This window comes from Macaca nemestrina, chromosome 7, assembly GCF_043159975.1.
Source record: "Macaca nemestrina isolate mMacNem1 chromosome 7, mMacNem.hap1, whole genome shotgun sequence".
Classification (NCBI taxonomy): domain Eukaryota; kingdom Metazoa; phylum Chordata; class Mammalia; order Primates; family Cercopithecidae; genus Macaca; species Macaca nemestrina.
Window position 1 is genome coordinate 122094683 of NC_092131.1, and position 24661 is coordinate 122119343.

Sequence of the window (24661 nt, forward strand, 5' to 3'; positions counted from 1 at the left end):
GCACTCCTAAAATCTGCACACCAGGGGAGTCTCCTAAGAGAAACAGTTATTGGTGAGAGAGGGTCACAAGTTGGGGATATATTTCTTTTTCTTATTTATTTATTTATGAGACAGAGCCTTGCTCTGTTGCCCAGGCTGGAGTGCAGTGGCTCCAGCTTGGCTCACTACAACCTCTACTTCCCAGGTTCAAGCAATTCTCCTGCCTCAGCCTCCCGATTAACTGGGACCACAGCTGTGTGCCACCACACCTGGCTAATTTTTGTATTTTCAGTAGAGATAGGGTTTCGTCATATTGGCCAGGATGATCTCGAACTCCTGACCTCAAGTGATCTGCCCATCTTGGCCTCCCAAAGTGCTGGGATTACAGGTGTGAGCCACTGCACCTGGCCGGATGCATTTATTTTTCTTTTAAAAAAGTATCTTTATGTTCGGGCACAATGGCTCACACCTGTAATTTTAGCACCTTGGGAGGCCAAGGCAAGAGGAACACTTGAGCTCAGGAGTTCAAGACCAGCCTGGGCAACATAGTGAGACCCTTTATCAAAAAAAAAAAAATTAGCTGGGTGTGGTGGTATGTGCCTGAGGTCCTAGCTACTCAGGAGGCTGAGGTAAGAGGATCGCCTGAGTCCAAGAGTTGGAGGCTGCAGTGAGCCATGCTTGTGCCACTGCACTCCATCTGTGGCAACAGAGGAGATCCTGTTTCAAAAAAAAAAAAATCCCTTTATGGCCAGGTGCAGTGGCTCATCCCTGTAATCCCAACACTTTGGGAGGCCAAGGTAGGGGGATCACTTGAGCAGAGGAGGTTGGGGGGCAGTGGGCCATGTTCCTGCCACTGTACTCCAGCCTGGGTGACAGAGAAAGACCCTGTCTCGAAAAAACAAACAAACAAAAAAACCCTAAAACACAAAACTCTTTATATTATTACTGCAGTGAAAATACAGCATTTCCACATGTAGTTTTGTACAAATTATGTGGCCAGTATTGATTTTTCCCTTGAGAAAATTTCCCCACCATGAGATTATAGGTGACTGTGTCAAGTTTTGGTGTCTTGCTGCATAATCCCTTTGATTCCCCATTCCCATCTCCACAATAGGCCACTCGGCCCCTTGCTTTGCTGCACTGGGAAGATCACAGAAACATCAGGGCAGTATTCCCAGAGTCCCTGGAGAGCCCAGAGGAAGTGGGGAGGTCCGGAAGCAACAGACAGTAGGTCAAGGCCATGATAGGGAGACAGGCCTGGCCTGGCTCAGGGGCCTTCCCCTCCTCCCACTGCATGAGTGGGGTGTGTGTGTGTGTGTGTGTGTGTTTGATGGGCTAGGACAGAGTGGGCTGGTTTTCAGCTTGTATTTCTGTAATACAACTTGACTCTTTTAAACCATGAACATATATTACTTGGAAGTAAAGTAAATTAAATAGCAAAAGCACAAAAACCTTTGCAAATTTGATAGGTGGCAAATGCTCCACAGTTGCTTGGATTTGCATTCCTTTAATTTCTGGCAAGGCTGTACATTTCTCAAATGTTTCTGCACCATCTGTATTTTCTCTACACTTTTGGCATTTCCCGTCAGGGAATAGGGTAATGGCTGTGGGCCTGGTACCTGGAGGCAGACAGATCTACCTACAAGTCTTGGCTCTGCCTGTTACTGGCAAGGGACTTAATCTCCATTTTTTTTCTTGTCTGCACATTGGAGATAAAGGTTGGGTTTCCCTTATTCAAAATGCTTGAGATCAGAAGTGTTTTAGATTTTGGATTTTTTTTGGATTTTGGAATATTTGCATATGTATAACGCAAATCTTGGGGATGGGGCCTACGTGTAAACATGGAATGCATTTATGTTTCATATACACCTTATACACATAGCATGAAGGTAATTTTATGCATTGTTTCATTTTATTTATTTATTTTTTTATTTTGAGATGGAGTCTCCCTCTGTCGCCCAGGCTGGAGTGCAGTGGTATGATCTCGACACATTGCAACCTCCGCCTCCTGGGTTCAAGCAATTCTCCTGCCTCAGCCTCCTGAGTAGCTGGGACTATAGATGGGCACCACCATGCCTGGCTAATTTGTGTATTTTTAGTAGAGACAGAGTTTCACCGTGTTGGCCAGGCTGGTCTCAAACTCCTGACCTCAGGTGATCTGCCTGCCTCGGCCTCCCAAAATGCTGGGATTACGGGTGTGAGCCACCATGCCCAGCCTATACATTATTTTAAATAATTTTGTGTATGCACACATCCATTCCCAGACCTCTTGAAATCTGCCCTGGGCTCCCTCATCCCACCTCCATCCAGAGTTGCCTAAGTTGCAGGTCCAGCAGAGGCAGGATTGCTTGGTGGTGAGAAGGTTAGGTTTGGCTCAGACCGAATAAGAAGAGATAAAATTTGCCTAAAACTGGCAATGGCTTTGCTGCACGGCCTGAAAACTCCCGTTCCCGCCCTCTCGACTGAAATTTCCTTGTGACACAGAGAAGGGCAAAGGTCTGAGCCCAGAGTTGATGGAGGGAGTATTTCAGGGTTCAATTCTGGGACTCCTAAAACGATGAGGGTGTTAGGGAGACAGGCCCAGAGTGGGGACTGTGAATTTAAGGAGAGCTGGGGACAGATCCCTTAGGTTCAGGATGCTTCTGTGCAAGTAGTGAGGATGGCTGGGGCTATGGGGCTGCTCCACCCGCCACGCTAGCTGTGAATTGAGCAAAGCCCTGGTCTCATGGCGCACCAAAAGCCTGCGGCTTTAATCCTAGGCCTGCACAACACATTCAAAAGGATCGTTTTGTTTTGTTTTTAAAGAAAGATGAGATTGGCTTGATTCTCCATGGGCACATTTTATATAGCTCTTTTTCTTTTTTTCCTTCTCATTTCGTTTTGGGGAAGAAATCTGTACTGTATTGAGATTGTGAAGAACATCTCTGCACTCAAACAGTTTACAGAAATAAATCTAAAAAAAAATTTTGTGCATGAAACTAAGTCTAGGTACATTGAACCATAGAAAGCAAAGGTGTTGGGTATGGAATTTTCACTTGCGGCATGTCAGTGCTCAAAAGGAGCATTTCAGATTTTGGATTTTTGGATTAGGGGTGCTCAACCTGTAGTAAGTTTACCTCATAGGGTTGTTCAACTTTTAACTAGAAAATTAACATAATGCAACATGGTGAAACCCTGTCTCTAAATTAAAAAATTAGCCAGTCTCAAAAATTAAAAAATTAGCCAGTCTCATAACTTGGTATCAAAAAAAGTAAATAAAAATTGAAAAATAAAATAATGTTTTTAAATGCTGTATTTTGTTTTATTTTATTTTGAGATAGGATCTTGCTTTGTCACCCAGGCTGGAGTGTAGTGGCCCGATCTTGGCTCACTGCAACCTCTGCCTCCCAGGCTCAAGCTATCTCCACTTGCCTCTCCCTGATACCCTGGCTCATTTTTGTATTTTTTGAAGTGATGGGATTTTGCCATGTTGCCAAGGTTGGTCTCAAACTCCTGAGCTCAAGCGATCCGCCCGCCTTGGCCTTCCAAAATGCTAGGACTACAGGCGTGAGCCACCGCGCCTGGCCTGTATTCTATTAATTTTCCTTCCTCCCTTCAGAAAGACATAATATATCTGTTGTTTGTTTGTTTGTATGTTTGTTTTTTTGAGACAGTGTCACACTCTGTCATGTAGGCTGGAGTGCAGTGGCACAATCACAGCTCACTGTAACCTCCAGCTCCCAAGTTCAAGTGATCCTCCTGCCTCAGCCTCTCAAGTAGCTGGGACTACAGGCATGCACCACCACACCTGGCTAATTTTTGATTTTGTGTAGAGACAGGGTCTTGCTCTGTTGCCCAGGCTGGTCTTGAACTCCTGGTCTCAAGCAATCCTCTGGCCTCAGCCTCCCAAAGTGCTGGAATTACAGGAATGAGCCACCATACCCAGCCAGATGCTGTATTTCTTTTCTTTTCTTTTTCTTTTTTTTTTGAGATAGAGTCTCACTTTGTCACCTAGGCTGGAGTGCAGTGGCATGATCTCAGCTCACTGCATCCTCTGCCTCTTGAGTTCAAGCAATTCTTCTGCCTCAGCCTCCCGAGTAGCTGGGACTAAAGGCGCGTGCCACCCCGGCTAATTTTTGTATTTTTAGTAGCGACAGGGTTTCACCATATTGGCCAGGCTGGTCTCGAACTCCTGACCTCATGATCCGCCCGCCTCAGCCTCCCAAAGTGCTGGGATTACAGGTGTGATCCACTGCGCCTGGCCCAGATGCTATATTTCTAACAAACTCCTAGGTGATGCTCTGCTGTTGGTCCAAAGGGCCACATTTAATGTAGGGAAGGAAACTATATTCTACTAGTAGCAATGGGCTAATGGCTGGGCATTAGTCTCTATGTTTTACTGGGAGATTGGTGGTGGTGTAGTGAGCTAGGTTGGCAGAGGTTACTAAGGAACTTCCACTGTGACTAACACTAGTTTACAAAGTACTTTCACATATATCATTTCATTTGAGGCATTATTTTAGTGCCATAGGGAGTTATTGTAATCATTATTATACCATGGGCCGTTATTTTAATCCCCTGCCCTTTTTTTTTGAGTTGAGGTCTAGCTCTGCTGCCCAGGCTGTAATGGTGTGATCATAGCTCACTGCAGCCTTGAACTCCTGGGCTCAAGTGATCCTCCTGCCTTGGCCTCTCAAAATGCTGGGATTACAGGTATGAGCCCCTGGACCCAGCCACCAATTCTTTTTTTACACTAAGGATTTAAGACTCAGAAGGATTGGTTGGGTGCAGTAGCTCACACCTGTAATCCCAGCACTTTGGGAGGCCAAAGCAGGTGGATTGCTTGAGACCAGGAGTTTGAGACCAGCCTGGCCAACATGGTGAAACCCTGTCTCTACTAAGAATACAAAGATTAGCTGGGTATGGTGGTGCAAGCTTGTAATCCCAGCTACTCAGGGGTCTGAGGCAGGAGAATCGCTTGAACCTGGGAGGTGGAGGTTGCAGTGAGCCGAGATGACGCCACTGTACTCCAGCCTGGGCAACAGAGCAAGACCCTGTCTTTAAAAAAAAAAAAAAAAAAAAAAAAAAAAAAAAAAAGACCAGGCATAGTACTCATGCCTGTAATCCCAGCACTTTGGGAGGCTGAGATGGGTGAATCATGAGGTCAGGAGATCGAGACCATCCTGGCCAACATGGTAGAACCCCCTCTGTATTAAAAATACAAAAATTAGCTGGGCGTTATGGCACGTGCCTGTAGTCCTAGTTACTCAGGAGGCTGAGGCAAGAGAATTGCTTGAATCCAGGAGGCAGAGGTTGCAGTGAGCTGAGATTGTGCCACTGCACTCCAGCCTGGTGACAGAGTGAGACTCCATCTCAAAAACAAACAAACAAAAAACACGTAGCAGAGCTGGGATTTGAACCCAACCATATTTAGCTCCAGAGCCTGCCACCATTACTACGTGGCGCTCACCTTGAGAACATCCAGATCCTGAATCTAGTCTGGAGGGAGGCAGCTGAGTTGAGCCAGGCCTGCGGGTCTTATCTCTACCAGGAGGTGTTACAATTGGTCATTCAGATGGTTTGCAATTAAGCCTTTGTGGGTTCCTGTACATAGAGCCAATAATCTCTATTTCTTTGGATTTTGTTCCTTTCTTGTGAAGCCTCCCTCCTGGGTCTCTGCCTTCCTGTTCATGTCTAGACTGGTGTCTCTTCTGGCCTGCTAACCAGCTGTGATCCTGGAATCTACCTTTACTATTATTCTGGAGGCTCCCTTCACCTTACGTTTGTGTTGGATCTGTTCCTTAGGGCCTCAGTCTTTCTCTTTCTTGGCTTACTTCTTCATTTTGGTAGAGCACAACCTTTAGTAACTTTTGGAAAAAGGGTGCATAGAAGGCAAATATTTTGAGTCCGGTGCAGTGGCTCACGCCTGTAATCCCAGCACTTTGGGAGGCTGAGGCAGGCAGATCACCTGGGGTCAGGAGTTTGAGACCAGCCTGGTCAACATGGCAAAAACCTGCCTCTACTAAAAATACAAAAATTAGCCTGGCGTGGTGGCAGGTGCCTGTAGTCCCAGCCACTTGGGAGGCTGAGGTAGGAGGACTGCTTGAACCTGGGAGGTGGAGGTTGCAGTGAGCTGAGATCACACCACTGCACTCCAGCCTGGGTGACAGAGCAAGACTCTGATCAGCACCCCCCCCCAAAAAAAGTTTGACCTTGTATGTCTTAAAATGTTCTTATTCCACTTTCTTACACTTGATCAAGAGTCTGGGAGTTGAATCCTATGTTGGAAACCATTCTCCCTAGAATTTTGAAGGCATTGCTCTGTTGCCCTCTAATCTGTAGCATTGCTGGAGAGAATTATGTTGCCACCCCAATTACAGAGTCTTTGGACCATTTTTATTCCTTCTCTGGAAAATCTGGAAACAATTTTCTCTAATATCCCAAAGTTATGGTACGTCAAGATGTCATGTCTTGGTGTGGGTCTTTTTGTGTGTGTGCTGGAAGCCAGTAAACCCATCTAGAAATTCATGTGCTTCAGTTCTGAGAAAACTCTTGTATTATTTATTTGATAGTCTTCCCTCTGTTTCCTCTGATCTTGCTAGGTCTCCTATTTTTTGGATGTTGGATTTATGAAGTTTTAAGATATGGACAAGTTTTTACTTTTCATACAGGCATATCCATAAACTGTTTTCCTACAGATTTTGCTGTTGATTTCATCTTTAAAATATCCTTCCCAACGCCAAAATTACATAACCAACTTCACTTTTCATGTTGGCAATAGCAGTTTCAAAATAAGGTTCATGCTGTTTCTCTTGTCTAAGCTCTACTGCAGGCAGCAGAAGTGACTATTTGTTGGATAAATAAAACAGTGAAATGATTTATTGATTTAAAAAAAAAGAAAAATGATCCATGTAATTAATTTTGTCCAGCATCTTTTTTTTTTTTTTTTTTTTTTTTTGAGACGGAGTCTCGCTCTCTCGCCCAGGCTGGAGTGCAGTGGCGCGATCTCAGCTCACTGCAAGCTCTGCCTCCTGGGTTCACGCCATTCTCCTGCCTCAGCCTCCCGAGTAGCTGGGACTACAGGCGCCCGCCACCTCGCCTGGCTAGTTTTTTTGTATTTTTTAGTAGAGACGGGGTTTCACCGTGTTAGCCAGGATGGTGTCGATCTCCTGACCTCGTGATCCGCCAGTCTCGGCCTCCCAAAGTGCTGGGATTACAGGCTTGGGCCACTGCGCCTGGCCTTTATCCAGCATCTTATTGCCAGCAGGGATTCTGATTTTTATTTTTTATTTTTTAAATTTATTTTTTATTGTTTATTTTTGAGACAGAGTCTCATTTGTCGCCCAGGCTGGAGTGCAGTGGCGCAATCTTGGCTCACTGCAACCTCAGCCTTCCGGGTTCAAGCAATTCTCCTGCCTCAGCCTCCTGAGTAGCTGGGATTACAGGCGCCCACCACCACACCTGGCTAATTTTTGTATTTTTAGTAGAGACAGAGTTTACCATGTTGGCCAGGCTGGTCTCAAACTCCTGACCTCTGGTGATCCACCTGCCTTGGCTTCCCAAAGTGCTGGGATTACAAGTGTGAGCCACCATGCCCAGCTGGGATTCTAATTTTTAAATGTGAAAACAAATATTTTCTTTACAAAAGTTAGTAAAATGCATGAAAAAACAAAAGATAAATAATGAGCAGAAAGAGCTCCTAAATATTCAGTAAACACAATAGAAAAGCAATAAAAGTTTTCAGATTATTTCCAGACACAAAAAATATGGAACATCCATTGCTGAAACAATGGTGTGAAAAAAGAAGAAAAACACAATTTTAAAAAGAAGAAGAGGCTAGGCATGGTGGCTCACACCTGTAATCCCAGCACTTTGGGAGGCTGAGGCGGGCGGATCACTTGAGGTCAGGAGTTGAAGAACAACCTAGCCAACATGGTGAAACCCTGTCTCTACTAAAAATACATAAATTAACCGGGTGTGGTGGCGGGCGCCTGTAATCCCAGCTACTCGGCAGTCTGAGGCAGGAGAATCGCTTGAACCTGGGAGGCAGAGGTTGCAGTGAGCCGAGATCACGCCACCGCACTCTAGCCTGGGCGATAAGAGTGAGACTCATTCTTAAAAAAAAAAAAAAAAAAAAAGAAGAAGAAAACAGCCAAGGCAATAAGTAAGCTATAGCATCAAGGTGGTAAAGAAACCCAAAGATGGTTGGGTTTGTGCCAGGACAAGGCTGGGTCCAGTAGCGTGCACGGCTCACACTTCCAGCACTGGTTAGACTCTCAAACAACAGTCTTCTGAGATCCTACTAAGCACCAGCCCATCAGACATGGCCCGTGCCCTTTCAGTGTTCATGAGCTAGAAGTGAAGATAAGATTTGACTGCAGGAAAGAACGTGATAGCTATCATTAAGAGCCCCTTTGCAAATCAGCATGGCTCTTGGCAATTAGCACTTAGTATATGTTCATCAGTGAGTCTCTGGTGAAGGGGATCTGGCAGCCTCCCACATATCCAGCTGTCTGACAGACTTAGAAACAACTCTAAAAGGAGGAGTCCCGAAGAAACAGATCCTTTAATGATAGAAGCCAAAATTGGTAATTTGGAGAGGCAGTGATATGGAGTGGTTAGGAATCCAGGTGCTGGAATTAGGCCAGTCCTGGCCCTGACACCTCCAAATGTGGGATGTTGGGCAAGTTACTTAACCATTCCATGCCCCAGTTTCTCCACTCCTAAAATGAGGAAAACAATATCTGCTTCATGTTGGAAAGATTACATGAGACATTGTGTGTAAGGCACGGTGCCAGAAAATAGGATACAGCACTCCTTCACTATCTCAATTTGCCTCCATCAAATCATCATTCTCACTGCCCAAGTGGCAACTCAAAGGCAGTAGAAGCCAGTCATGAGCCTTTTTCCCATCAGCTAAGTGATGGCTCCAAAATCTCAATGTGGATAATTCTCATGACTCTTCCTGTGGCATTTCTCCCCTACGGTGAGGGGGCAGGACACAATCCCAAGCTGCAGAGGCAGCTGTGGCTATGGCGTTGGCAGGTGAAGGCTGCAGTGCTCCAGAGAATGGGGATAGATTGAAAACACCCATGTCTCCAGGGCTTCCAGAACAATGACTAATCAGGCCCACAGTGGCAGCTCAGCATCCCTTTCCAAGTCAATCATCCCACACATTTTCAAGGCCAGCTCATACTCTGCCCAGTTCTGTCTAACGAGGGGGCTTTTTTGGGCATCCTTGTTTAGAAATCTGCAACCTAAACTGGCATTTTCAATTATTTTGCAATGCTTGAAATTTACTGGGGTGGAAGGGACCCACCAAAAATAATGTCTTTAATTTGGCAATACCTGTCTATCAAAGTCACAAATGCACACATCTCTTACAGCAATCTCAGTTCAAGGACTTTATTCTACAGATGTACTCACACAGGTGCATCGTGAACATGGCCAGAAAGAGATTGGAAACAATCTAAATATCCTTCAGTAGAAGATGAGGATAATGGCATATGCACACAATGGAATATCAATTTTGTAACATTTATTTAAATATTGAAAATAACTATCGAACACATACTATACGCCAGCCACTGTTCAAAGTAGTTAGGACACATTAGAGAGCAAAATAAAGATTGCCTGCTCTCACAGAGCTCATATTGTGGCTTATGTGCCACAAGCTCCACAACCAAGGATATGAAGCCATCTCCAAGTTTACATACATATGTATGTGTGTATATATATATACGTGTGCGTGTGTATATGTGTGTGTGTGTGTGTGTATATTGTTTTTGAGATAGAGTCTTGCTCTATCACCCAGGCTGGAGTGCAGTGGTGCGATCTTGGCTCACTGCAAGCTCCGCTTCCCAGGTTCACTCCATTCTCCTGCCTCAGCCTCCCGAGTAGCTGGGACTACAGGCACCTGCCACCATGCCCGGCTACTTTTTGTATTTTTAGTAGAGATGGGGTTTCACCATGTTGGCCAGGATGGTCTCGATCTCTTGACCTCGCGATCTGCCTGCCTCAGCCTCCCAAAGTGCTGGGATTACAGGAGTGAGCCACCATGCCTGGCCTATATAGATATATATATATTTTTAGACAGAGTCTTGCTCTGTTGCCCAGGCTGGAGTACAGTGGCATGATCATAGCTAACCATAGCCTCTCCAGCTAATTTTTTAATTTTTGTACTCTCACTGTGTGGCCCAGGCTAGTCTTGAACTCCTGGGCTTCAGCAATCCTCCCACCTTACCCTCTCAAAGTGCTGGGATTACAGGTATGAACTAGGGCACCCAGCCTCCAAGTTATAGTGTTAATTTTTTTTTAAAAAGCCAGGTAAAGATAGAGAGTATATATGCTAGCATGTGTGTAAAATATATCTTTGTGTTTGCAATGCATTTTTCTGGAAGGATTCATGAGAAACTGAAATAAGTCATGACCCCTGAGAAGGAGCACTGAGGGACCAGGGGTCAGGTTTGGAAGGGAATAATTACTTTTCAATGTTTGTAAAGTTTACATTTTTAATTCTGTGCTGTCTTACTACAAAATACAAAATAAAACATAAAGGCCTTTACTTTTGCCAAATGCCTCAAATCCTTTCTTTACTCCTCTAGACCAGGGTTTCTCAACATTGATACTATTGACACTTGGGGCTGAAGAATTCTTTGTTGCAGGGGGTTGTCATTTAGCCACACCCCTGGCCTCTACCCATTAGATGCCAGTAGCACCCTCTCCCTGGTTGTGACAACCAAAAATGTCTCCAAACATTGCAAATTCCATGGAGGCAGAATCACCCCCACTTAAGAAACACTGCTCTAGATAACATATGAAATAAGGGTGTAGGAGTCTCTATCTCCACTAGATAGATAAGAAAGTTGAGGCCTAAAGAGGTTTTATTTTGTTTTTAAGAATTGTGTGCCTTGTCCAGGTGCTGTGGCTTATGCCTGTAATCCTAGCACTTTGGGAGACTGAGGAGGGCAGATCGCTTAAGTCCAGGAGTTTGAGACCAGCCTGGGAAACAGAACTAAATCTCATCTCTACAAAAAATACAAAAATTAGTTGGGCATGAAGCACATGCCCGTATTCCCAGCTACTCGAGAGGCTGAGGTGGGAGGACCACCTGAGCCTGGGGAGTTTGAGGCTGCAGTGAGTCCTGAGCATGCCACTGCACTCCAGCCTTGGTGACAAAGCAAGACCGTGTCTCAAAAAGAAAAAAAAATGTGTGGCTCATTTTCTTTGTTATTTATTCATTTATAATTTTAAATGGATGATGTTCTGCTATACTTTCCTACTTTTTATTTATTATTATTTATTTATTATTTTGAGACAGGGTCTCACTCTTCTTCAGGCTAGAGTGTAGTGGCACAATCATGGCTCACTACAGCCTGGACCACCGGGCTCAAGCAATCCTCCCACTTCAGCCTCCTGATTAGCTGGGACTACAGGTGTGTGCCACAACACTTGGCTAAATTTTTGTAGAGACAAGATTTTGCCGTGTTGCTCAGGCTGGTCTCCAACTCCTGGACTCAAGCAATCCTCCTGCGTCAACCTCCCAAGAGCCACCACACACAGCCCTTTCCTACTTTTTAAGCAATCTATCAATATATAAATGGATATATAGAAGTAGAACAAATATAGTTTCTTTTTAAATTTTGATCAGTTTCTGGTAATGTTTTAGCTATGTTAAAACTTACTGGAGATGTTGGGTCATATAGCATGATAATCATTTAAACAATAAATGAAATAATTTATATCAAGATACGGGGGAGAAGCTCACTGACTGGATACTCGACACTCTGAACAATGACATAAAATATGTGTTGAAATATCAAATCTCTTGCTTTGTTCAAAATGTACACTTTGGGCTGGGCACAGTGGCTCACACCTATAATCCCAGCACTTTGAGAGGCCAAGGTGGGCCGATCACTTGAGGTCAGGAGTTTGAGGCCAGCCTGGCCAATATGCCGAAACCTTGTCGCTACTAAAAGCACAAAAATTAGCCAGGTGAGGTGGCGAATGCCTGTAGTCCCAGCTACTTAGGAGGCCGAGGCAGGAGAATTGCTTGAACCCAGGAGGCAGAGGCTGTAGTGAGCCAAGATCGTGCCACTACACTCTGGCCTGGGCAATAGAACGAGACTCCGTCTCAAACAACAACAACAACAACAACAACAACAACAAAAACAAAACCCCCCAAAAAACAAAAACAAAATGTACACTTTACTCCTCAAAATTTGGAGTTGGCTGGTCCTGTATTTCCAGTTGAATTATTATTTGCATCATGATGGCATGACTAAGGCTTATCATTTTTTGTATCTTTTTTTTGTATCCCATGGTTTCCAAGGAGGTTTAAAATGAAGGCATCCAGCAGAGTGTGGATGGAGTAAAGACCAGGACCTGGGACACTGGAGGAAGCAGGCAGGGACTGTTGTCAGCTGCGGGATTTGAAAACACAAACTCCAAGGCTGCATTTCAGAAAAGCCTCCAATCTACTGTTGGGCCTTGGCAGCATGGAGGCAGTTCGTGGCATTGGCCAGGGAGGGCTGTGTGTCCCCTCCCAAGATCCTCCTGATCTCTAGGGTTTGCTGTGCTGGTGGCAGGGATCACAAAGACTAAGACATGACCTTAGCATCTCACAGTGTGTCAGGGTTGACAGACCCATAATCAGATACTAGCAGTCTAGTGTGCTGTCAGCGAGAATGGCAAAGGGTGCTCCAGGGAACCTAAGAGGTCAGGGAGGGCATTCTGGAAGGGGTGACGTATAGCCTAGGTCTGAAAGGACAGGTCTCAGGGACATCAAGTTTATGCCCATCTTTTATTTATTTTTCATTTTTTGAGACTGAGTCTCGCTCTGTTGCTGGCTGGAGTGCAGTGGCATGATCTCGGCTCACTGCAACCTCTGCCTCCCAGGTTCAAGCAATTCTCCTGCCTCAGCCTCCTGAGTAGCTGGGATTACGCGCATCTGTCCACCACCATGCCCAGCTAATTATTTTGTATTTTTATTAGAGAAGGGATTTCACCATGTTGGCCAGACTGGTCTGAAACTCCTGACCTCAAGTGATCCGCCCTCTTCAGCCTCCCAAAGTGCTGGGATTACAGGTGTGAGACATTGCACCTGGCCAGTGTCCAGCTTTTTACCATTTATTTTTATTTCTAGAGACAGGGTCTCATTCTCTCGCCTAGGTTGGAGTGCAGTAGTGCGATCAGAGCTCACTGCAGCCTCAATCTCCTGGGCTCAAGGGATCCTCCTTCCACACTCTCCTGAGCAGGTAGGACAACAGGCATGCATCCCGTGCCTGGCTCACATCTTCTCCCTTTCACATGACTGGCTCCTTCTTGTCATTCTGGTATCACAGCTTAAATGTCACCTTTTCAGGAAGGCCTTCCCTGACCACCCCATGGAAAGTAGACTCTAGTCACTTCTGGTTTTATTTTCTTCAAAGCACCTCTCTGTAGCTGGTCTTGTTTATATGGTGGTCTGAATTGTTTATCCATCTGTCTATTTGCTTGCTGTCCATGGCCTCCTCCAGAGTGGGAGCTCCAGGGAACAGAGACCTTATCCATCTGTTCACAGCTGTGTCCCCAGTGCCCTGGGTCTGCAGTGCATACTTGATATTTATGGAGTGAAGAAGATATGTGTCAGGTGGTAAGGGCAGAGTGGAGGCGTGCGAATGGGGAGGGCATCTCTAGAATGCACTGCGCAGGTCAAGGTGGAGAAGGAATTTGGCTTTGACACCAAGATGGGGATGGACAAGAGGCTTAGCCTGAGGTACAAACGGGAAAAGGGGGAATCTAGACAACCTTGAGGGAGAAGTTTGACTCAGACAAGGAGCAGGTATGTGGGGTGGGAACTAGAAGGGACATCCAGTCCATGGAAGGGTATTATCAGTACTGTTTTTTTCTTTTCTTTTTTTTTTTTCTTTTTTGAGACAGGGCCTCACTTCATTGCACAGGCTGGAATGCAATGGTGTGATCTTGGCTACTGCTCACAGGCGGGGCTGGGCCCGGCCCAGCCTCAATCTCCTGAACTCAAGTGATCCTCCCACCTCAGCCCCGCAAGTAGCTGGGACCACAGGCATACGCCACCATGCTGGGCTAATTTTTAATTTTTTTGTAGAGATGGTGTTTCACTATGTTGCCCAGGCTGGTCCCAAACTCGGGGCTCAAGTGACCCTCCCACCTTGGCCTCCCAAAGTGTTGGGATTGTAGATGTGAGGCACCTTGCCTGTTTTTTGTTTGTTTGTTTTTCCCTAGAGACAATGTCTCAGTATGTCTCCCAGCCTGGCCTGGAACTTCTGGGTTCAAGTGATCCTCCCTCCTCAGACTCCTGAGTGTCACTGGGACTATAGGCCTGTGCCACTGTGCCCAGCTATTATCGGTATCTTTAATAGGAGGAAGACAAGAATGTTTTTAGACTGACGATCACCAGCCCAAGGAGACCGAGGAAAGTGGGGGACACCTGGAGCAGGACCCTTGAGGAGACAGGAGGGGAGGGAGCCACAGAGCCCTGGTGGAAGCATTGTCTCTGACTGCTGGAGGGCACCTGTTTCACTGTGTCCAGATGGAGGGAGAAGCGAGTGGGTGCCAGCTACAAAGTCTCATTGCATGCAGTGCAATGGATGTGGTGGTCTGAATTGTTCCTGTCACTGAGCAGCAAGACCAGCTGGTGTAAGCGGTGGGGAAGAAATGGAAGGTGGTTGGGTAGGGGCCAGGAGTCAAGCAGTGGATATAGCTAGGGAGGGAAGTAGGTGAAGCCAGGAGGTGCTGGTAGATGGGGCAAAGAGGAAGGTATCAAGGGACTGGAGGAAGAGCAATACATAGTGGGATTGTAAAGGTGGAAAGGATAGCAGGGTTGGGTCTGAGAGGAGGGCACCTGATCTTCGGATTTCCGAGATGGAGCAGTTCTGAGGGATGACACAGCCCAGGCTGTGACCCTGAGACCTGATGGCTGAGGTGGAGTGGAAGGTCATTGGAGATGTGGTGGAGGACGTAGGTGACCCTGTGCTACACGAATTCCCTAGAGGACAGAAGGGTTGAGGGTGGAGAGGAAGCCAGAAGTGAGCTTGCAGGAATTGAAGGAAAGCACCCAGGAGATCGGACAATGAGGAGGTGTGCGGGTCTCAGAGGGCAGGGGGCACACAAAGGCTAAACAAAAGGAGGAAGTTGACCGTAACCTCCCTGAGGACAAGACTGGCATTCTCGGGGCAGGGCCATGTTTAGTGACGGCAGAAGGGAGAGAGGAAGCTCCTGGGAGCACAGGGGGAAGGGGAGCTTGAAGCCAGAGCCAAGGCTGGGGCTGCGAAGGACAGATGGCCGGTGTTAGGGGCGGAGGCTGGCCTGGGATGTGAGATTGGGGTTGGCCGGGCTCCAGGCTCCCCGGGGGCCCCTGTTGAAAGTCTGTGGGCGCTGGCCTGGGCGAAGCCGCGGTCCCCTGCCTGTGGACTCAACTCTGCGCTCTGCTTCAAGCAAACACACTAGGAGAGGAGTCAGGAGACGAGGAACTGCGGGGCCCCACCTAGCGCGGGCAACCGCTGTCCATCCAGGGAGGGCCCAGGCCTCTCTCCGCAGCTAGCTTTGAAGCAGGGCCCCCGCTGCCCCTCTGTGTGACCCTGGACCCTCGGGAGGCCTCCCGTGTCCCCTTTTGAGAGGCTGCCCTACTTGGCCCGGAGAACACAGCGAAGGGCACCTCCTGGAGCCCAGTTTAGGGACAACACAGAAATTCTGGAAATTCCAGATTCTTTGTGGGGAGCCTCAACGGGTCGGGGTCGGGAAGGCCTGGCCGGGCTCCGCCGGCAGGGGGCGCTGGGGACAGGGGGGCGAGGGGCGCGGACATCCGTCGTGGGGCGCTGCCTGCGCCGGGCCCTGCCAGCCCTTCAGGGGAGCGCGGCCTGCGGGGCCGAAGAGGCCAGGGCCGGTGGGGGCGGGACGGGGCGGGGCCGGGGGCGGGGGAAGGAGCCCGAGGGGCGGGGCGGGGGCCGGCAGCCGCCCTCCCTCACCCACCCTCCCTTTCTTTCTTTCTTTCTTTCTCTCCTTCTCGCTCTCTTGTCTTTTCTTTGCTTCTGCAGCCGGCCAAGGGGGCGGGCCCTGCAGCCTTTGTTGCCCGCGGACCGAGCACAGCCGACCGGAGTCTGGGCCGGGTAGTCGGGAGCTGCACGCGGGCCGTGCATGTCCTGAGCCGGACCTGGGACCAGGCAGCGACCGGACGGGACGGACGAGAGCGTGCGCGCGGGGTCACCCGGTGGCCGCCCGGTCCCTGCCATGCCCGGGGGCCCGAGTCCCCGCAGCCCCGCGCCGTTGCTGCGCCCCCTCCTCCTGCTCCTCTGCGCTCTGGTTCCCGGCGCCCCCGGACCCGCACCAGGTGGGTGTCCGCCCCTCCCCGGCCAGCCAGCCCTGCCACCCCTTCCCGCTCCCCAAGTCTCGGTTTAGTCCCTCCTCAGCTTTGTGGTACCCGCGCCGGCCCCGCTCTGCCTGGAGGTGGTCGTGTCTTCTGCTCCCAGGGTATTAGGGGACAGGGGTGGGGTCGGGCCGGCGGGGGAGTGAAGCGGCGCCTCTGGGGAAATTTCCTCAGCCCTTGATTCAGCTACTGACACTGTCTGTTGCCTGCAATAAGCCCCTTCCGCTCTTCGGGCTCCGGTTTCCCCACCTCGGGTGCAGCAACGCGCCTCGCTCCTGGGAGAACTCTCGTCCGAGTGGGCTGGATGGAGCGCAGTTTACCCACTGAGGATTTGGTTTCTCACACTCCTTAGTGGGGCTTTCCTGGAAAGCGGGCTGTCCGGGACACCGCCGGCGAGGGCGCCAGGTCGCAGGTCTCCGCGGGTCCCCGCCGCCCCTCCCCCCCCCCCCCCCCCCCCGCCTGCTCCCGCCTACCGCATCTGGGCTGCTGGCGCGGTCCCTGGCGGCCTGGGGGACCGGGTCTTGCGCGGTCCTTGCACTTCCTGCCTCTCCCTCCCCCAAGTGTGAAGACGCCGGGAGTGGAACCGGGAGCAGGAGCTTCTTTTCCCGGCCATGGGTTAAACTCTCCCCGCCCAGCCGGGCCGGCCTCCGATGAGCCTCTGGCCTGCGTCCAGACTCTTGTTTGGCGGAGACCTGCCGGGCGGCAGCGCTGCTGGCGCGTCCGACGCAGCGCAGCGGGCCTGGGAATTCAGTAACCGAGTATGTAGGAGACCCCAGGCCCAGTGCTCAGGGAGCTCCCAGTTAGGGGAGGCGGTGGATAGTTGGGAGAGCCCTGCAATAGAGGCGATCGGCAGGCTTTGTAGGAGAGGAGGGGCATGAGGTTGGAGAGACTGGAAGGATGGATGGATTCTGGATGGGCTGTAAGGGCGTGGAGGGAGTGGGGGCCTCCCCTGGGGAGCATCAGTCGGGGGACTGGAGTAGGGTTACTTGCTGGGACGGAGTCGACCTACCTCCCCACTGGAGGGATTGTGACTAGAAAGTAGTCTGACATTTACTCTTGGTCTCAGAGGTTTGGGAAGTCAATGAAGGGAGCTGCTGATGAAAGCAGTGTTTTGGGAAGATTTGGTCTAGCAGCCATGTGCAGAGTGCAGAGGGAGCGAACATTTAATGAGCACCTACTGTGTGCCAGCCTTACGGGTTATTTCTCATAATCTCCACAACAACCCTGCAAAGCAAGTGATGGAAAGGTCTTTTATGGACCGGCAGACAGGCTCAGAGTAGAGCGACCTGTGGGTTTGGACTCCTGAGCTTGCTGAATGAGGCCTGTATTTTCCACTGTCCAGAACTGGGGGCTGAGGAGGATGAACCGGGCTATGGGAATGAGAGAGCAGGAAAATGCTTCCTTCAGGACTTGGGTCCAGGCCCCCTGGCAACTGTGCGAAGAGCTGGGTACGGTCAACCTGGTGGTATTCTTATGAGGATTAAATGAGATACTGAATATGTCAGTTGCTCAGTACAGGACACAGTGACTACAATGTAGTGGTCATTATTTTTATTAATCTGCCAGGCCAACCCAGGACTCCCCAGATGACCTGGACCTGCTATTTGCGGGTGGAGGCAGGCCAGGCACTCTCCTCTACCTACTCTGGGCACAAACACTCCAAGGGTGGAGTCTGTCTCTAGTGTTCCCATAGATATAGAGCATGGGGTCCTCCCCGTTCTGCACTCCCTTGGGATTGGTGACTCTGAGGCTGCTGGCCTGTTTGTCATTTTCTTTGGAGCCCAGGACCTAAGCCTGGGGCTCCTCCTCCTACTGAATGTTACCTTCTTTGAGACCAAAGGGCTCATCCTGGGCTCACTTTTAGGAAAACATATCCTTTTTCCCCACTTGTGACTAACCCAGGGACCTGCTAGGGTTTCTGAGGCTGGAGCCCAGCCATGTCTCCTCCTCATGCTGTATGGCACATGTGAACCCTGTGTGCATGTGTTTCTGTGCATACTAGGACTCACAGAGGAGGGCATTCACATACCACCCCCCACCCTGCTGGGTATTTTTCCTTCTTGGCATGAGCTGTGGGTCATTTGAAGGGCTGGATTGTAACTCAGGTTCTTGATAGGGAGGTGAGGGTAAACACCATCTTGGCATTTCTTTGATAGAAACTCCAAAGTGACAGTTCTGTCACCCAGGGGAGATATTAAAAGTTTTTAACACCCAATGTGGCAGGAGCTTGGTCCAATCAGAACAGACCTCCTGACTTGGCAGAATAGATTTGGCCATGAATCTCTGGCAGTCCTCCTGAATGGCGCCTGTTGCCATTCCACTGTCACTTGAGCTCTGCAGGCTCAGTTCTGATGCAAGCACATGACCATTTGAGACTGGAACCTGCAATTACTCCTTGCTGGCACTGGGTGGTGCTAGTTTCAGCCACCAACATCTCTACTGGGGTCAACTGTAGGCTACAGTGAAAGTTACTTATTTTTAAACTTACCCCTGCACTCTTTGAAAATATTTTAATGGAAAAACAATACAAGTTAACTATAAAAAAATTAATGCTGGTGGGGTGCAGTGGCTTATGCCTGTAATCCCAGCACTTTGGGAGGCTGAGGCTGGCAGATCTCTTGAGGCCAGGAGTTCAAAACCAGCCTGGCCAGCATGGTGAAACTCTGTCTCTATTAAAATACAAAAATTAGCTGGGTATGCTGGTGCATGCCTGTCATCCCAGCGACTCGGAAGGCTGAGGCATGAGAATCACTTGAACCCAGGAGGCAGAGGTTGCAGTGAGCCGAGATTGCACGACTGCATACCAGCCTGGGTGACACAGGGAGACTCTGTCTCAAAACAAAACAAAACAAAATAAAAAACCAACCAACAAACCAAACAAACAAAAACTAAACAAAACAAGAAAAAAATTATTGCAATAAAAGTGGCAACATCCTGGCCGGGCGCGGTGGCTCAAGCCTGTAATCCCAGCACTTTGGGAGGCCGAGATGGGCGGATCACGAGGTCAGGAGATCGAGACCATCCTGGGTAACACAGTGAAACCCCATCTCTACTAAAAATACAAAAACTTAGCCGGGCGAGGTGGCAGGCGCCTGAAGTCCCAGCTACTCGGGAGGCTGAGGCAGGAGAATGGCGTGAACCCGGGAGGCGGAGCTTGCAGTGAGCTGAGATCCGGCCACTGCACTCCAGCCTGGGTGACAGAGCGAGACTCCGTCTCAAAAAAAAAAAAAAAAAAAAAAAAGTGGCAACATCCTGTAAGTCTGTTCTTTTCTTGTTGATTGAAAAAGATGTTTTAGGCCGGGCGCGGTGGCTCAAGCCTGTAATCCCAGCACTTTGGGAGGCCGAGGCGGGCGGATCACAAGGTCAGGAGATCGAGACCACAGTGAAACCCCGTCTCTACTAAAAATACAAAAAAAAATTAGCCGGGCGCGGTGGCGGGCGCCTGTAGTCCTAGCTACTCAGGAGGCTGAGGCAGGAGAATTGCGTGAACCCAGGAGGCGGAGCTTGCAGTGAGCCGAGATCGCGCCACTGCACTCCAGCCTGGGCAACAGCGTGAGACTCCGTCTCAAAAAAAAAAAAAAAAAAAAAAAAAAAAAAAAAAAAAAAAAAAAAAAAAAAAAAAAAAAAAAAAAAAAAAAAGATGTTTTAGACTGGGCACAGTGATGCACACCTGTAATTCCAGCACTTTGGGAGGCTGAGGTAGGCAGATCATTTGAGCCCAGGAATTCAAGACTAGCTTGGGCAGCATAATGAGACCCCATCTCTACAAAAAAATTAAAAAATTATCCAGGCCTGGTGGTCCACGCCTGTGGTCCCAGCTACTTGGGAGGCTGAGGTGGGAGGATTGCATGAGCCCAGGAGGTCAAGGCTGCAGTAAACCATGATTGCATCACTGCACTCCAGCCTGGGTGACGGGGTGAGACCCTGTCTCAAAAAAAAAAAAAAAAAAAAAAAAAAGAAAGAGAGAAAGAGAAATAAAGAAAAAGAAATAAAGAAAAGAAAAAAAACCTGTTTTGGTTTGGTTTGGTTTGTTTGTTTTTAAGCCATTAGGCAAACAGATAAAACAACACGTTTTTAAAAGAAAAAGCTAAGTATACGTTAGAAGTTCTCTTGCTAATTTTCAGTTATAACTTAGCTCACATTTGTTATGTGCCAGCTATTGTTGTAAGCACTTACATGCTAACTTATTTAATTCTTACACAACCAAAGAGAGCAGCTGTAATTATTATCATCCCCATTTTACAGATGGAGAAACTGAGATTCTGAGTGGTTGAGTAATTTACCCATGGTCTCACAGATATGGGTAGCAGAGCTGGGATTCAAACCCAGCCTGTCTGGCTCTAGAGCTCACTAATCCGAATGCTTTTTACCTGCAGCATAGCTCTACTTAGCCCTGTCCACATTTTTGAACTTAATAGGATGCTTCTTTGTAACTCATCTGGAATTTCTGTCTTGCAATATTTGCCTAGGATCTAGAGCAGGTATTCTCAACAGGACTGTACATCCCTTGGGGCATGGGTCCTTCCCCAGAGATACTTTTTTTTTTTTTTTTTTTTGAGACGGAGTCTCGCTCTGTCTCCCGGGCTGGAGTTGCAGTGGCCGGATCTCAGCTCACTGCAAGCTCCGCCTCCCGGGTTCACGCCATTCTCCTGCCTCAGCCTCCCGAGTAGCTGGGACTACAGGCGCCGCCACCTCGCCCGGCTAGTTTTTTGTATTTTTTAGTAGAGACGGGGTTTCACCATGTTCACCAGGATGGTCTCGATCTCCTGACCTCGTGATCCACCCGTCTCGGCCTCCCAAAGTGCTGGGATTACAGGCTTGAGCCACCGCGCCCGGCCTGATACTTTATTTTTTTAAAGCTTTTGGGGCCTTTTCTCCCCAGTGGTTGATTCCTCAGTTACATACCTGCTTCCATCCCCCAACCACATGCATTTGAGGACAAAACTTGCCTAAAAGAGTGTCATGGAGCTCCTCCAGTTGAGAACTTTAGAGCTAGTTGGCATCAGTGCCCCCTGACCTTCAGCTCATCTTTAGCTGCCTTGGCTGGGATTGTCCTTGCCCTGGGAACCAATGTTAATACTCACTTAAAACAAATCTTGGAGGGTGGGCATAGTGGCTCATGCCTGTAATCCCAGTACTTTGGGAGGCCGAGGCGGGTGGACCACCTGAGGTCAGGAGTTTGAGACCAGCCTGGCCAGCATGGCGAAACCCCATCTCTACTAAAAATACAAAAAATTAGCTGGGCGTGGTGGCTAGCACCTGTAATTACAGCTACTTGGGAGGCTGAGGCAGGAGAGCTGAACCTGAGAGCTGGAAGTTGCAGTGAGCCAAGATTATGCCATTGTACTCCAGCCTGGGGGACAAGAACAAAACTCTCTCTCAAAAAAACAACAAAACAAAACGAGCCTTGGAATTGTAGTCTCCGCGAATTGTGAACCTTGGGAAAGTTAGGAAATCCCCCACTGGAAATGAACCTGGGAAGCAGTTCTTCCCTATCTCTGTCATTTTCGTCTCCTTGACCTGGGCTCCCCTCCTCATGTTTTTCTGGCCTGGATTTTCCAAGCAGATGAGGAAACAAACCCAGAGACATGCAGTGACTCAGATTATACAACTATTAAGTGGCCCACTTGGGCCTGCCCGGGGTCTTGTTACTTTCAAAGCCCATGCTCTATAATGCATTATTTTGTCCCTCCATTGCCTTCCATTTTACAAAACACATGCCTGGGCCAAGATTAAACTTCTTGTTGCCCATTCTTCTGGCTTTTCCCCCACTTCTCTGAGGGTTTACCACACAGTGCCCCTACCACCAAGAGGCCCTCCTTGTCTTCACTGTTAAATTAACATATGTTAAGGGCCATCTCAAATGCATCCTCCTTGATGAAACTTTTCTTCATTCTGATGCATTCATAAGGTGTCATCCCCTCCCCTTGCTTGGACCTTGTCAGCACTGTGCCAGAGTGGGGGTCTTGAATCTACCACACCCATTTTTCTGTTTGTGTGTGTGTGTGTGTGTGTGTGTGTGTGTGTATGTGTGTTTGGGGGGGAGTCAGAGTCTTGCTCTGTCATCCAGGCTGGAGTACAGTGGTGCAGTCTCTGCTCACTGCAATCTCCGCCTCCCAGGCTCAAGTGATCCTCCCACCTTAGCCTCCGGAGTAGCTGAGACTACAGGCATACAACACCACGCCTGGCTAATTTTTGTATTTTTTGTAGAGATAGGATTTCACCATGTTGCCTAGTCTGGTCTCCAACTCTCGAGCTCAAGCAGTCTGCCCTCCTCGGTCTTCCAAAATACTGCGATTACAGGTGTGAGCCACTGCATCCAGCCATTTCTCCATATGAAGGCAAGGATGGTGTCTTATCCACTTTCCTGGACTTTGGAGCACCTAGTGCACCCTCACAGTTAGTAGCCAAGGGTCACATACCAAATGCCATGGACTAGGCAGGTAATGTAAATGAGCAAACGAGGTGGGCAGGGAGACAGATTTTTCCTGAAACGTGGGGCCTCTTGGCCCATCTCTTGTTTTCCCACTTTTGTTAGAGACTCAGTTCTTTACTGAGTGAAAGGAAACACAAGCATGATGGGAAAGGGAGCCTACTTGCAGCCACAGTACTGGGAATGAATAGGGAGTGGTGGGGACTGAGGACTGGGGAGCATAGGCCCTTCCTAAAGGGAACTCACTGCTCCACCCTGGCCACTTCTGCCAGGCAGAAATTTAAGCCTGACATGGATGGATGATAAGACTTTTCAAGAAAAGCTGAAAATTGAGATTTTTGTACAAGATCATGTGATTTTTTTTTTTTTTTTTTTTTTTTTTTTTTTTGAGACGGAGTCTCACTCTATAGCCCAGGCTGGAGTGCAGTGGCGCCATCTCAGCTCACTACAAGCTCCGCCTCCCGGGTTCACGCCATTCTCCTGCCTCAGCCTCCCGAGTAGCTGGGCCTATAGGCACCCGCCACCATGCCCAGCTAATTTTTTTGTATTTTTAGTGGAGATGGGGTTTCACCATGTTAGCCAGGATGGTCTCGATCTCCTGACCTCGTGATCTGCCTGCCTCGGCCTCCCAAAGTGCTGGGATTACAGGCGTAAAGCCACTGTGCCCAGCCCCAAGATCATGTGATTCTTAAACATTGGCAGTTGACTAAAACGTTTTTCAGTATTTGTGTCAGCCAAAACAAACCAAAAAATCAATAACTGATCAACACAAGCAAATCTGCACGCTGTGATTAAGGAGTTGTAGTCCCATATGCCCTTATTAGGATGTCAGAGCAAGAAGTCTCCTTAAATCTTCCAGTCCGGTGGCTTCTGAATGCCAGCCTCTGAATTGGCTAGATCAGAATCCCTGGGAAGGTCTAGAAAAATACAGAAAACACACATTCTAGGCCCCCAGAGCCCTGGATCTGTGGAACCAGAATCTCTGGGCTGGGTCCTGGCATCTGCAGTTTTTCAGAGCTCTCCAGGTACTGTGATGACCAGTCAGGTTCACTCCCAGTGGGGGATTTCCTAACTTTCCTGAGGATCACAGTTCCTGGAGGCTCTTGGTAAAAACATAGCTTCCCAGTCCCTAGTCCTAGTTTCCTGGAAATGCTGATTTAGTGAGTCTGGGATGGGACCTGGGACTCTTTTTTAAGAAACTTATCTGTGAGGTCTGGAAAATCCTTGCACTAGTGGCCCGCTGAAGCTCAATGACAGGGAAGATTAGCTCAGAGCCACACAGCACGTTGCCCCAGCCTACCCAGTCTCTTGACTCTCAGAGAAGGCTCTTTGAGGCTGGCACTGCTGGGGCGGTTGGGAGCAGAGGGAGATGCTCTCAGCAGGGGCACAGCACTGGCATGTGCAGGGCACTCTACATGCAGTTTGGCAGAGGACAGACTGGAGGGCGGGTTTGGTTTCTGTAGCCTGCTGGGATGGAGCTTTGGACTGGGCAGCAGCAGAAGGAACCCTGGTGGGATGTCAGCAGGGCACTCAGGCATTCATGCGAGCCTGAAGAGTCTATTGTCGTGAACAGCCAGGATCCTGGGAGCTGGGTATAAATCCAATCAAGAAACTCCTGATTGCCAAGTTTCCTAACTGTGCTCTTTAGAGCCTGGGAACTGCAGAGAGGGAAAAGGCCGGGGAGGAAAGCATGGGTGCCCGGCTCTCCCAAACTCCAGCACATGAGATTTCTTTTGAGACTAGACCTGGTGGCCAAAGAGATTTGAGAAACGTGATCTAATTCAACTTTTTCACATTAACAATGGGGAAACTGAGGCCCAGCAAGGGCTGGAGTATTGAGAATATAGAGCAATGTTACTGAAGAGACTGAAATCATTTGGGGGACTTGA

At 48.7% G+C, this 24661-nt stretch overlaps 1 protein-coding gene across 1 annotated transcript in view; it reads left to right on the plus strand.

Moving 5' to 3' along the window:
• Positions 1–13662: 13662 nt before the first annotated feature.
• The window catches only part of LOC105493127 (ADAM metallopeptidase with thrombospondin type 1 motif 7), a 57138-nt gene continuing 46139 nt past the window's right edge, over positions 13663–24661 (plus strand). The window contains exons 1-2 of the mRNA XM_011760581.3: positions 13663–13714; positions 16011–16303. Coding sequence (XP_011758883.2) covers positions 16204–16303 — 100 coding nt within the window. The 5' untranslated portion in view covers positions 13663–13714; positions 16011–16203. The remainder of the gene's footprint in view (positions 13715–16010; positions 16304–24661) is intronic.